Raw genomic sequence first — 13,497 nt, forward strand, 5'->3', positions numbered from 1 at the left:
TAACCTTCGAATATTAAAACTATTTGCAATATATACTTATATACAATATACAACTGATAAGTTAGATTGTAAGAAAGCGTACCGGTTAATTTTTTACATATGTTTTTAGTTACAAAATCTAATATAATTAAGATTTAGATGTAAAAATGAATTATGAGACTTTCATAATGGTATAACTAAAGATATATCGTTATTTGAAAAGGGTACGTTCAATTAATAATTGTGTCATATGTTAAAAAAAGTGGCATCACTGATACGTACACAATAATCAGCTGTTTATAACACTGTATAACAGTCTGACTTTTTACAAAGAGATTCGAGCGAAATGTGCTGCCGAAATTGAAAGAAAATAATTGTCTGCCGTTAAGCATTTAATTAAAATTTAGAGTGAGTTTGAAATGTATTCGTAATTTACGTGATAATCTTTATTTTATGCACAGGTGCGGTATTTGCTTTAAGCATGTGGACATAAACTTCGAAGTAACCTGACGTATTGATTGGGCTTCCAGCAAGCAATTGCAAGTTTACTTTGTTGGTGGTATCTGGTATATTGCGTTTTCTTACAGTTTTGTTTACATAGTTCTGCTTTCTATTCGGATAAATAGGTTTGGGTATTTTCAGCTTTAAGGAGTTTAGAGCACTCTTACTAGTATGCTATACTAAAGTTGATGAGTATTGAAAATAGTAAATATGATCTAAAACATATATATGATAGCTAATTCTTATTTACATATAGTGCCGTAATCTCGCGGCTAACAAAACCAAGGTGACGTACAAGTTATTATTTGTTTTGAGAGAAGGCCATGTTGCCAATTCTTAAGTGAAAATGTTCTTGTTATTTCAAAAAGCTTTATGTGTAATTGGAATTGTCCCGTATTAATATCCGAAAAATGCTTATTAGAAATATTGTTGTTATTGTTGTAACGACATATCTACTATAAAATGTTCTCCAAATCGGTTGTCGTCGTATTGGGATGTTAGTCTGCTATTCTATCATTGAGGCATCAAATGCATGTTATGAAAATAAGCAAACTAAATTTGTAGGTTTAAATGCATGAAGCTTCACGCAAATTTCATAATAATATATTATCCACCTCCCTATTTTTTACTTCAACTGTTATAGCGGTAAAAAACCAATAATTTTGAGATATACTCTTGAATTTAAAATTATTGGCCGTATAACGCGGAAACGACTTTTTACATAACATGTTTGTCACATGTGTTCCGCTATGCGTTGGAACTTTTATTACCAACAAAAATCTATTTATTTCAAAACTAATGTTTAAGGTTTAAATTAACTTTTTTTGAATTAAAAAAAACAAAAAGAATTAACGTATTAATTCTCGGCTAACCTTACTGATTCGTTCGAATGCCATAATTTCTGTAATAATTAACAGACAAGAAACATGTTTATTTAGTGACTATAGAAAATTCAAAATAAAAAGGTCTTGCCGGAACTTAAAAATGGTGAAGAGAAGACTGATAATTAACCTAATTTAAAATAAAAAATAAATATTTGCTTACTCGTAGTTTTTTTTTAAATTCTCATGAAATGCAAAAAAAAAAACAAATTAACACACGGCGTATATTCTGCTTATGTTGCTAACGGTGCATGTGTGCCAATAAATTAATGCGAGTAGCGCTTGCACTCATGTATACATATGTAAATATGTATGTATGTATGTATATGAATATACAAATATCCATACGAACACACTTATGTATGTCCATATTTTGGACGGAAATGTGACCGGAAGTTAGTAAAATTCATATCAAAGCAACGCAGAAAAGTCTAAAATTACAAAAGTGGGTCGTCGCGTTGGTGGCAACGCGATCAATGCAATTCTGAATATTTACTTTGCTTAGTTTATAGGGTATTCTACCAACAAATATACTATATGTATTAAAATTTAACAAAAAAATGGCTAATTTAACTTTCTAGTTTACCTTACTCGAGTTTTTAAGTATATCGATGCAATGATAAAACAAAAATTTAATTTGCGTATTAAGGGCGTAAGCCACTAAATAAGAGCTCAACACCACGTGGTTTGTGGATATCTTCGTAAAGTAACGAAACGTGTTTGTATATCTATTTTATCGCTTCAGTCTGTTTTTTCGATCTTAATTCTCCCATTATATCTATAAACTTATGTACATACATATTTATTTTCACAATATAATTAATATACATATGTTCCATCTGAAAGCTAATTTACCAAATCAATATTATACAAATTGTTTAAAAATGCTAAAATATATGTATAAATTCAACATATTTCCCACAACACATACTGTATGTACACTTGTCACCGATGGAGGTGTTTTAAAAAAATTCCCACTAAACTACTATTCGGCGTATTCAACCATATTTGCATAAGTTTACTAAAAATGTATGTGAACTCGTCGAAAAGCGCAATAAATGGAAACTTGTATAACCGAAAATAATGAATAATAATATTGTCGTCTTGCTATTTTCTCAGCCTACGCCAACGCAACCCTACCTAAACTATAAAGAACAGGTTGAGAAAAAAGTCATTAGGGATACCTTGTAAGAAATTTTTAACGACAAAAGTGTAAAAGTTCTGAAAATTACGCATTAGAAACACAAGTTTGCAGTAATTTTTCAACTGTGATGTTAGAGGCTGTTTCTTGCTGATTCTGGGTTTGCTAAAACCGAAAATTGTAGTAAAAATTTCATAACACGTAGGTTTTTTGTATTGCACTCAAGAGGTGTTGGGTTCAAAACATCTACTAAAATGACAAAAATAGCTATACTAGAAAAATTTCTGAACTCAAATACAGCACATCAGTCGCAAAATTTTCCTTCAAATTTGTTGAGTAGTGTAATTATTATGATAATTCTGTCGCAAACTCATATTCAATGGCTAATGGATTTTTATGAGGAAAAATTGATTTTTCGAAACACTTCGCCCAATCGCGGCAATTTTTTCTCTCAGGGCGAGTTGCTAGCGTAATACTCACGCCCTACAAGTAAAGAGCATAATTTATTCCGTTTAAATATTCATAATTCACATGTAGTTTTATATGTATCAGCTGGTAATTTCAAAAGTTATTACACAAATTTCAACAATCGTAAATAAAAGATACCTGCATGAACATTTCAGCCATAGTCTCATGCTAATTAGATGCGCAGCTTCACTAGCATGTATAACTCATTCATAGTAATGCATTATTGTATTTGTTGTTGATGTTATTGAGTAGGTTGACCGACAAATTGCTTATAGTCTCTTCACACGGTTTATAAAGTGGTGTGGGCGATATTACAAAGGTACATATTTGAATTTATTATGAATGAAGTTGCCTTTAATCTAGTGTATTCCACATAATTGACTATACAAATATACCTGTAATATAAGTTTCAGATTAAATTGTTAGTAAGGTATAATTTCTTGAATGAAAATGAAACTAATTAGTAGACTGACATCTTCAATGGATTGGTCCTTAATGTTTTCAAAGCATAATATTTGTTTTATTACTGGAGAGCAGGAAGGGGTAAGACCTGAATGGTAGCAAATTAACTCTTTGGTACTTAAACCGGATGGCAAGGTTAGCAAATATCGTATATTCGGTATAAGAAATAATATTCAATAATTCAATAATAATACAAATCTTCAGTATCGCCTTCAAAACATTCTTTTGAACCAATGCAAGCATGGTATAAGCTTCGGCTGGGATAACCTTCAGTGCTATGAGTGCAATTCGCTAGATTCTTAGACATTTTCTTGGCCTTATTCATAAACACACGTCTCGTCATCAGTAATGATGTGTTTGATAATGTAGCTCAGCTACCTCATCAAGTATAGGTTGTTTTTGTGGTTGTGGCGGCAGAAAAAAAATCCGGGACCCATCCGGTTGTGTAGACCCGACTGTCATGGGAACGGTTATCAACTGTATTATGGGTTTGCGACCTCTCCTCGACGTCTTTTTTCTTTGAAGTCTTTTGGTACGAGCATTGACACGCTTCACACCCAAAACATTGACCTGTTCTCGTCGTAAACAAACAGCTGCCAAACACTAATTGACATATGGACATCAAACTTCACACGAACATAAAAAAGGCTGTATCAATCTGAAAAAAATATATTTATCGATTAATTTGTACGCGCAGTCCAAATGGACTAGTACTGGTCAAATTTTATCATAACATATTGTGTCATACATAAATACAATGTATAAATACCGTAGCATTTAAATAATTCGATCGCGCATTTAAGGTTTCCATTGCCAATTAGGTGGCCGATAAGTCGTTGCCAACAACGAACAACATCAAAATATTCGCCGATAGCGATGAATAAGCAGCACTAAAAAGCTCCTACGAAAACGCCCGACGGAATACAGCATTAGCGAGCCAATAAATGCTAAACTAAACAAATCTAAATGAAATTAGCGTGAAAAGTGTCATTGACTTCCTAAAATACTCGCATAATGAATGATTTCTTTCTTGGCGCTGTTCTCAATATATTGCACATATGTACATAAGAATGTGTACATGCTTGCTTGTGTGCAGCTAAAGGCCAATGCAAAACATACGCAGAAGCCTTTCCCAGATTTTAATGAATCAATTTTAGTTAATGAATGAATGAATGTGGAAAGCGAAGAGTGAAGTGATCTAGTGTCTCATTACCGTCTGGCAGGCGTTCAATTTGCTTCTGAAATAAACAAAAACCAAAATACGAGTACATTCGAGCGCAAACAATTATTTTTTGTGCATCATCAAAAAATATATGCCCCGTTGGTGAGGTGTTTTCTAATCTGAAAGTTGTTTGCTGATTGTGGGGGACAACCTTGTAACAATTTACACACATACCCATCTGTGGATGTGTGTGTACCATAAGTGTATGTATGTATGTCACTGCGCTTGTGTCCGCTGAACAGTTTTTGTTTGCACTATCGTGTTTAATGCTATTCTCTCATTAGGTGATATTTCGATAAAGTCGATTAATTCTGGTTTCAATTTTAACGAATTTTGTTCTCGTTTTTCTCAGAAGCTAAGATAGAAAGCCTATTGGGTTATGTATGACCCGAGATATTTTCAAATGAAAAACAATTTGCTTTTCAGTTGTTCTAAGGCTGTTTCAATGGTATTCGTGAAACCTTTTAGGATTGGAGGCATCGGTTGAATATACGGTTTGAATGTATGGTTTGTGTCTAATGGTTTTAGTTTTAAACCTTGGGAAGTTTTTGTCAATGGCCAACTCCAAATATCCAATACCACTTTTGTAATTTCAATTTACATCACTTACTGACTTCGTTGACAATTTTTGTAAAAAAAATTTCTTGATAGGAAAATTTTAGTTTTGTAAATTTTGGTATTTTTTTGTGTTTCGCTATAATTTTTGTTTGGTTTATAAATTTATTTGTGTGAGTACGTAAAATACGCTCTTTGCAGATTTGAGCAGTCAGAAATGGACCGCAATGTCAGAGATCGGCCTCGTCATCCGCCTGGAATGCGCGGTCGCGATATCGGAATGTTCTATCGCAACCTATCGAAAAAGAAACAATCAAAGACAGTCACGCCCACGATTAAATTGGGTCCATGCGTGAGTGTTCCCCAAACAGTGTTGGCCAAGGTTGAAGAGAGCTTACGTCGTTTCGAGCAGAGCTGTGAGGATGAGAAGGTGTTGAAAGATTTTGAGACGCAATTTCGGCATTTGCTATGCGCCGATTTCGAAGATTTCATTATCAGTACCAAGTCGACCAGTGTGGAACTACAGGACAATGAATTCCAAAATCAACGCTACAAATCCGAGGTGTTGGCAAAGGAGCGTGATCCAGAGTTCCAACAGCGATATGAGCAACGTCTAAAATTACCGACTATGAAGCAAAGTGAACGCATATTGGCAGCGATCAAAGAAAATCAAGTGCTACTTATTGTAGGCAGTACCGGATGTGGTAAGACCACGCAGGTACCACAACTCATTTTGGATGATTACATCTTTAACAATCGTGGTTCACAATGTCATGTGGTGTGTACGCAACCACGTCGTATTTCCGCGGTAACGGTTTCCGAGCGTGTAGCCTACGAGCGGCTCGAAAAATTGGGTGTATCGGTTGGCTATCAAATACGTTTGGAGAGTGAATTACCACGTGACAATGGCTCCATTTTGTACTGCACCACCGGCGTGTTACTGCAAAAACTGCAAACTGATCCACTGATGAACACCGTTAATGTTGTTATCATAGATGAAATACATGAGCGTGGTGTCGAGACAGATTTACTATTGGCCTTGTTCAAAATCGTATTGCCCCACCGGCCCAATCTCAAGGTTATACTAATGAGTGCCACAGTTTCGGAGCAAGAGTTCAGCACCTATTTTAATAACTGTTGCACGATATACATCGAGGGCACGATGTTTCCCGTCAAGGTGAATTATTTGGAAGATATTATACAAGAGACTGGATTCACGCGTTTTCGAAATAATCCACACGAGTGTGCAAAAAATAAACCGCGGCAACATGGAAAACAGTTTAATCGCCAGAATGCTAACGACTTTGCGTACACGGCAATGATGGAGCCATATTTGCGACAAATCAAGGACAAATATGATTCCCAAGTGCTGCAGTCCTTACGTTGCACTGACTCTGAAGGTTGCGAAAATCTGCAATTTATAGAGCACTTAATTTTCTACATTTGCGATACCAAGCCACCTGGCGCTATTTTGGTCTTCCTGCCGGGCTATGATAAAATCTCTAAACTCAATTCGATTCTGCTGAACCCCACCTTGCCGATAGGGCAGCGTTACTCCCGCAAGATACAAGTGTATCCTCTGCACTCAATGATGCCAACAATGTTTCAGAAGAACATATTTCAGCCGTCCCCTCCTGGAATACGAAAAATCATACTCTCCACCACAGTGGCGGAGACTTCGGTCACCATTGACGATGTGGTCTACGTGATCAACTGCGGACGCATGAAGACGAATAATTATAATGTCGAGGCTAATTTGCAGACACTGGAAGAGACTTGGGTAACAAAAGCCAATTCACAGCAACGCAGAGGTCGAGCTGGGCGTGTCCAACCCGGCATTTGTTATAATCTCTTTAGTCGCGCACGTGAAAAAACAATGATCGACCATCTCGTGCCCGAGATAAAGCGGAGCAAATTAGAATCCACCATATTGAATTTGAAAATGTTGCACATAAAAGATGTGGACCATTTTTTGAATACCCTTATGTCGCCGCCTGATAGTCAAGCTATTACGAATGGTATAAATTTGTTGAAACGCATCAATGCTTTGGATGCGGAAGGTACATTAACACCTCTTGGCATGCATTTGGCACGTTTACCAGTGGATCCACAAATCGGTAAGATGCTTGTTATGGCGGCGCTATTTCGCTGTATGGATCCCATAACCACAGTGGCGGCAGGACTCTCATTCAAATCGCCATTTTATACGCCGCTTGGCAAAGAGAAGGACGTTGATCGAGTTAAACGTGATCTATCGGCCAACAAGAGAAGCGACCATCTGTTAATCGACAATGTGATGCTCAACTATCGCGAGTCATTGCAAGATGGTTCAGAACGGGACTTTTGTTATAAGAATTACTTAAATATTGCCACACTGCAACAGCTGGAGGACATGAAGCGCCAATTCGCCAGTTTACTTCGTGCAGCAAGCTTCACCGAATCTGGCAGTTGCAATGCGAAAACCTCCAATGAGAATTCCAACAATATTCCATTGTTGCGCGCAATCATCGCAGCCGGGCTCTATCCAAATATGGCGTATTTAAGTAAAGTGCGTCGCACCAAGAATCATGTGAATGCTATACATCACCTCTCCACACCGGAGGAGCGTCGCATCAGTTTTCACCCATCCTCTATGAACAGTAATGAGGCTTCCTTTGATTCGCACTATTTTGTTTACTTTCAAAAGCAAAAGTCTTCAAGCGTTTTCATTATGGACGCCACCATGGTCTTTCCCATGGCCTTGATCATATTCGGCGATGGCGTCGAAACAGGTTACACCGAGCATAAAGTGTTCTACATATCGGTAGCACGCACTTACTATTTCAAATGCGATCCCGGCACAGCGAAAATGATGTTGGAGTTGCGTAAGCGCTTGGAATGGCTTATGCAAAAGCGTGCTCTAAACCCTTCACCAATCCAGCCAAACACTAGTGAAGACTACATAATTAAAGCCATTCAAATCCTTTTATCACTTGACGATGTGTACGACTACACTGATCAATATCTCTCATCCGATGAAGAACAAATCTAACCACAATTGTAAGCATATTTAGACGACCTTAATTTCAGAAATGTTACCGAGGCATTAAACGTTTATATTGTACTATATAAGTATGAGAAATTAATAAAGAAAAGTTTGAGTAGCAAATAAAAAACATTCTATTTTGTATTCAATTGCTTAACAGTTAAAGTTGTACATTAATCATACAGAGTTGTTGCATAAATTTTTTAGGGCAAAAACTGCAATTCAGTGAGCATTGGCCCAAAAAAATAATAATAATTGGAAAATATTGGACACCCTAATGTACAATTTAATTAAATTCCACGGGTAAATGATTCTTCAAAAAAATGTATATTTCTAAGTTGGTAGGACTGTTCTTAATTACTATGCCAAATATGAGCGCGATCTGTCTACTAGTTTGTTTACAGCAACTGCTTAAGTCGGTACACCTCTGTAGAGCGTTGCGATTTTTACAATCGTTGCGAATGTTGGAAATGGTTTGCTGTGATTAAGTTTTATCAAATATACAAGCCTACGAGTGGTATAAAGCCTTCAATGACGTCTCGTTCTGAACGACCTTCGACCTCTTCCGATGAAAAGATGAGGATATAGCTTATAAAAGTGTAGGATATAATTCTTGAAAATCGTAAAAGAAGTGTTAGAGAGATAGCAAGAGAGCTCGACATCTCTCGCGAGTCCGTTAGAATGATTTTGGTGGATATTTTGGGTAGGAAACGCGTTCTTGCTCGACTCGTCCCGATAGAACTGTTTTTTTTTTTTCAAAAAGAGTACAGTAAATAGGTCTCTGGACATGCTTGATCGTGCGAATTCCGATCTCACATTCATGGAGAGCATTATGATTGCCGAGACCGGATCGGATTAGAGGAAAAAAAAACGAGGCGAAACCAAAAAAACACGTACTCAAAAATCAAGGTGACTCTTATTGTTTTTTTCGATATTCGTGATTTGGTGAATCATGAGTTTGTTCTGGAGGGGCAGACGCTCAATAAGATGTTATATTCATGTTTGCATGAGAACATCCTTCGAAAACGGCCGGAATTGTAGAAGAACAATTAATGGATTTTTCACGATGATAATGCCCCATTTCATCGAGTTACGATTGTGACTGAATCTAAAGACAAAAACACAATGAATGTCTTCGCTTAAACACGGATTTGGCTCCGTGTGATTTTTTCTTGTTCCCCAAACCGAAATTGCCGCTCCATGGAACCCTGTCGATCGAAGAGATAAAACAAAATTCGCCGAAGGAGCTGAAGACCATCGCAAAAAGTTCTTATGAAAATGTTTCGAGGAATGGAAAAATCTTTTTTATAAGTGTATTACATCTGGTGGCGATTACTTTGAAGGCAACAAAATAAAGATTGAAAAATAATTAAATATTTTTCGTTTTATTTACAATTTCCGGGTGCTTTTTTCTCACAATATATAGCCATAGAACCTGTATGAAATGTTCGTATGTCCGAAATGCAAAGCAATTTAAGAGTAGCAGCGAATTTCAGGTTAGGTAATCATTCTAATTAAGTGAAACGAAGTGCAAATGTTTACTAACCATTTAGTGTATTTGTTTATTTCAGCAGCAAGTATTTTTGCACTAATTGTTTAATCTGTCTATCACCTCGATAAATCAAATTGCTATTGAATTCTCCGCGATCCTTTTCAATTTTCCCTATCGAGCAGTTTATTTTCCATTCCAATAATAATACATACATACATATGTACATATATATGTATTTAAATGCAATTGGTGTGCCCTCCCTGTGCTTGCTCGCCTTTTTTTATTGCCACATATTAGCATCTACATACAAACATCTGTATAAATAAGATATGTGTAAACAAATTAGATAATTGGCCAATATTTAGATAATATGTGTGCACGTTTTTTGTTTATATAAATATAAGCGTTGTGTATACATATGTACATACATACTTATGTACAGTTTTTATGCATTGAGTCCGATAAATTGTAACTTTGCAAATGCATCAGGTCTTTACTAAGGTGCTCAAACCAAACTATCGCGTTAGGCTTCAAGATCTCTGGTAATCTGGTAATTTATGTTGTTTAATTTTTGCGGCGACTGTATGCCTGTGTATTCGCGAGCCGGTCCGCCAGCAAGTTACGCATACGACCAAATTCACTTCTCATAGCTCATTCATGCCATCGCTTCTTTGTATGTGACACCGGTTTTAGAAAGCTTGGAGGCATTTTATGAATGAACCTCTACACATACTTACATACATACGTGTGCAGTGAATTTTCTTGGCGCATTGAAAAAGTGCAATTATTTTCATTATTAATTTCCAACATTACAAGAAATTTTTCTTACACATCACACGAGATTGCAGTTCTTCGTAGTGAGGAGCATGTGCATATGTAATTTTCACATGTAGCTTTCGTATTGTTCCCCCATTTCCAGAAAATTACCGAACTACCAGCGCTTACAATTTTTTTAAGGGGTCACATGGGTTTCCTCGGGTATACTAAAACAGCCCTTTTTTAACAATTTTTTCTTATACAAAATTTTATATATTTTATTAAAATTTTTTCTTGTTAAAAATATACGCTATTAGAAGAAATTCTGAAATTTTTGGAAAAAAAATATTTCAAACTCGGCCATTGCGACGCAATATCCGGTGATCCCTCGGAGAAGAAACTGAAAATTTGATTTTTGGCAGACATTTTTAGAAAAAAATTGTAAATTTCAGTGAAAATTCCGTGTAATTTTTTCAAATGATTGTAATCGAAAAAAAAACCATCGTCCAAGTCTTTAAGAATTATATCTCAAAAATCTGTGTAAAATTTCAGAAAGATCGGTTAAGTAGATCTCGAGAAATCTTGCCAACCGACTTCAAAAACACAGTTTCGAGAAAAACACGTTTAAAAACGGCGCACTTAGCCCAGCTAGTCTCGAGCGCACAAGTTCTCAAGCCTGTATCTCCGAAACTATTACTCGGATCAACTTGAAATTTAGGACAGGTTTTTTAGGTTTTTAAGCCACGTTGATTCGAATCATCTTTAGGATGAAAGTGTTCTTTCGCGCTGTGGAGATAAATATCGATGTTTTGAAGGTTATATTGCACGTCTGTTTCACTATGACAATCAATAAGTTAGACTCTTCGAGGATAAAGGCACTTGTGTAGGTTATGTAATATTTATGTATGTACTATACATTGAACCAGCGCTAACTCGTAGCAGTAATGCCGCCAAAAATTGCGCAATTTCTTATTCATTGCGAAAGCTCTCGTAATGGTAATAGGAAGTTGTCGTTAAAACACGCGCAGATTGACTAACCGCCACTTCAAATCGGCGCCTCAAACAAATGGTCAAAAAACAATAGACTAAATAAAGGAGAAAGTCTTGCACTTGTTGTGAGGTTATGTGTGTGAAATGTATGCACGTTTTACACATTTTTGTGAATGAAATGAAAATCTGATGAAAATAAGGGCCGAGAGATTGCCATTATAAGTTATTATGATAGTAAAAGGAAAATGTATTAATGTTATTACTTATTACCTAACACTGAGTACTCTCTCTAAACAAGTGGCACCTCCAATTACCCGAATGATCACTTTTCTACTGGGATATGGCTAACCACATTACTAGAGTTTATGAAATGTCGCCATATAACACACATAATATATATACTATTAATATATAATACTATACATACATATTTGTTTCACTCGGCAACACTTAAATTTCAGACATACAGCTGTGTTCATGAAAATAGTAGTGTTATAAAAAAAATAAGGTTAAGAATACAAACTATGAAAACGAATTTTTTAGCTATTCCTAGGAACGGGGCCGAATCCATGGTGGTAACTACGGGAGAGTTCCTCAACAAAAAGTTAAAAGTTATACATTATTTCCAGTGAGCCAAAAAAGTCATCATGAAACCAGATGTCGTAATTATATAACGAATTTTTCAATAGGAACGCTACAAAAATAGACCAAGAGGGACAGCAAACGACACCATATTTTTTCCCGTTCTTTTATCATTTCTATTCAGTAAGGTTTGCCACTTCATCATGGAAAGATATAGTATTGAACTACGAGGCGAAATTATTCAAATTTATTACCGAATTTTGGAGTCAGTGGCCTCAACTTTAAGAGCGAGTTTTTCAATAAGAGCGCTACAAATGTTTTTTTTTAAATAAAACAAAAACGGTTTGGGATATAAATGAAATTCTTTATTAATGTAAAAGGAATATCTCCCCAAAAATTTTTGATTGAATTCAGCTCTACTGCCTGCGCTGGCCAAGAACCTACGTCGATCTTCTCTGATGCAAACCACTGCTCGTATGGTTTGGTTCGTTATCTACCTCTAACGTCACTTTTATAGACATTTCCAATTGGAAAATGTGTATGTTACGAGTACTTACTCTGTTAGGTCCATGATGCCAAAGATTAAATGTATAAGACCGTTGTTTTCAAATGGTCTTCTACGATTTGTTACAGTAATAACCGACAAGATTAAATAATTTTTTCACATTTTTGAGGATGTTAAGATCTCGTTTCTTACATATCGTATAATCTGTTTGACTCTAATGTTGCTTCGATTCCTTGTAGGTTCTGCCTTCATCTCAGCTTCATCATCAATTCTCGCCTTTCGAAGGAACAATATCTTCTTCTACCCATTGTAAAAAAGTAAAAGTACTGGGATTTCAAAGAACTTACAACAGAAATTTAATAAATCGCTTATACATATGTGTACACATACTTACATACGAGTATAGCCTATCTAATATTTTTTAAAAATTTTTTTTAATTTATTGACCCTTATCGGCATCTCTGGTATTTTAATGAACAGCTTGTCTTTTGAGAAAATACAAAAATGCGTCATATAAAAGATAGTAAACGCAAAACGTAACGGGATTTTTTCGTTTTTATAATTTGAAGTATATATTTTACCAAATTAAGCACGCTTGTTGACCCGGCAAGTCCGTATACCACATGTTAGGGAAGATCCTTAAACATAAAACCCTGTTGCACTACCATTTTCATGAACGCAACTGTATGTAACTGTGTATATACATATGTATCTACCTACATATCTTCATGCACGCTTAGTTACTTTCTTACGTGTACTCACTAAATGTGGCAGTCATTAGTGCGTGTATGTTGTAAGCATAGGAGCTGGTGAATGAAATGTCTGCAAGCGGAGAAAAAGTAAAAATAATACCACACACACACACAAATATAATACTACATACATTCATTCACATGTTGAACATTAATTAAAATAGAAAACGTTGTGCAAAAAGAAGT

The 13,497-nt window shown here is 35.7% G+C and overlaps 2 protein-coding genes across 7 annotated transcripts in view; both read left to right on the forward strand.

Annotated features, from left to right (window-relative positions):
• LOC120778471 (eukaryotic translation initiation factor 5B) overlaps positions 1 to 13,497 on the forward strand; it is a 55,749-nt gene that overhangs the window by 3,686 nt on the left and 38,566 nt on the right. The gene's annotated exons all lie outside the window — the stretch shown is intronic.
• LOC120778472 (ATP-dependent DNA/RNA helicase DHX36) lies at positions 297 to 8,366 on the forward strand. Of its 6 annotated transcripts, none has more exons than XM_040110284.1 (3): positions 297 to 387; positions 441 to 545; positions 5,411 to 8,366. In XM_040110284.1, exon 3 carries the CDS (start codon positions 5,427 to 5,429, stop codon positions 8,238 to 8,240), a length of 2,814 nt encoding a protein of 937 aa, XP_039966218.1. In that variant the 5' UTR covers positions 297 to 387; positions 441 to 545; positions 5,411 to 5,426; the 3' UTR covers positions 8,241 to 8,366. The 6 variants fall into 6 exon arrangements, with proteins under 6 accessions (XP_039966218.1, XP_039966220.1, XP_039966219.1 ...); XM_040110286.1 differs by having other exon boundaries at positions 441 to 538; XM_040110285.1 differs by having other exon boundaries at positions 441 to 531; positions 606 to 8,366.

This window comes from Bactrocera tryoni, chromosome 5 (assembly GCF_016617805.1).
Source record: "Bactrocera tryoni isolate S06 chromosome 5, CSIRO_BtryS06_freeze2, whole genome shotgun sequence".
In the NCBI taxonomy this organism is placed as follows: Eukaryota; Metazoa; Arthropoda; class Insecta; order Diptera; family Tephritidae; genus Bactrocera; species Bactrocera tryoni.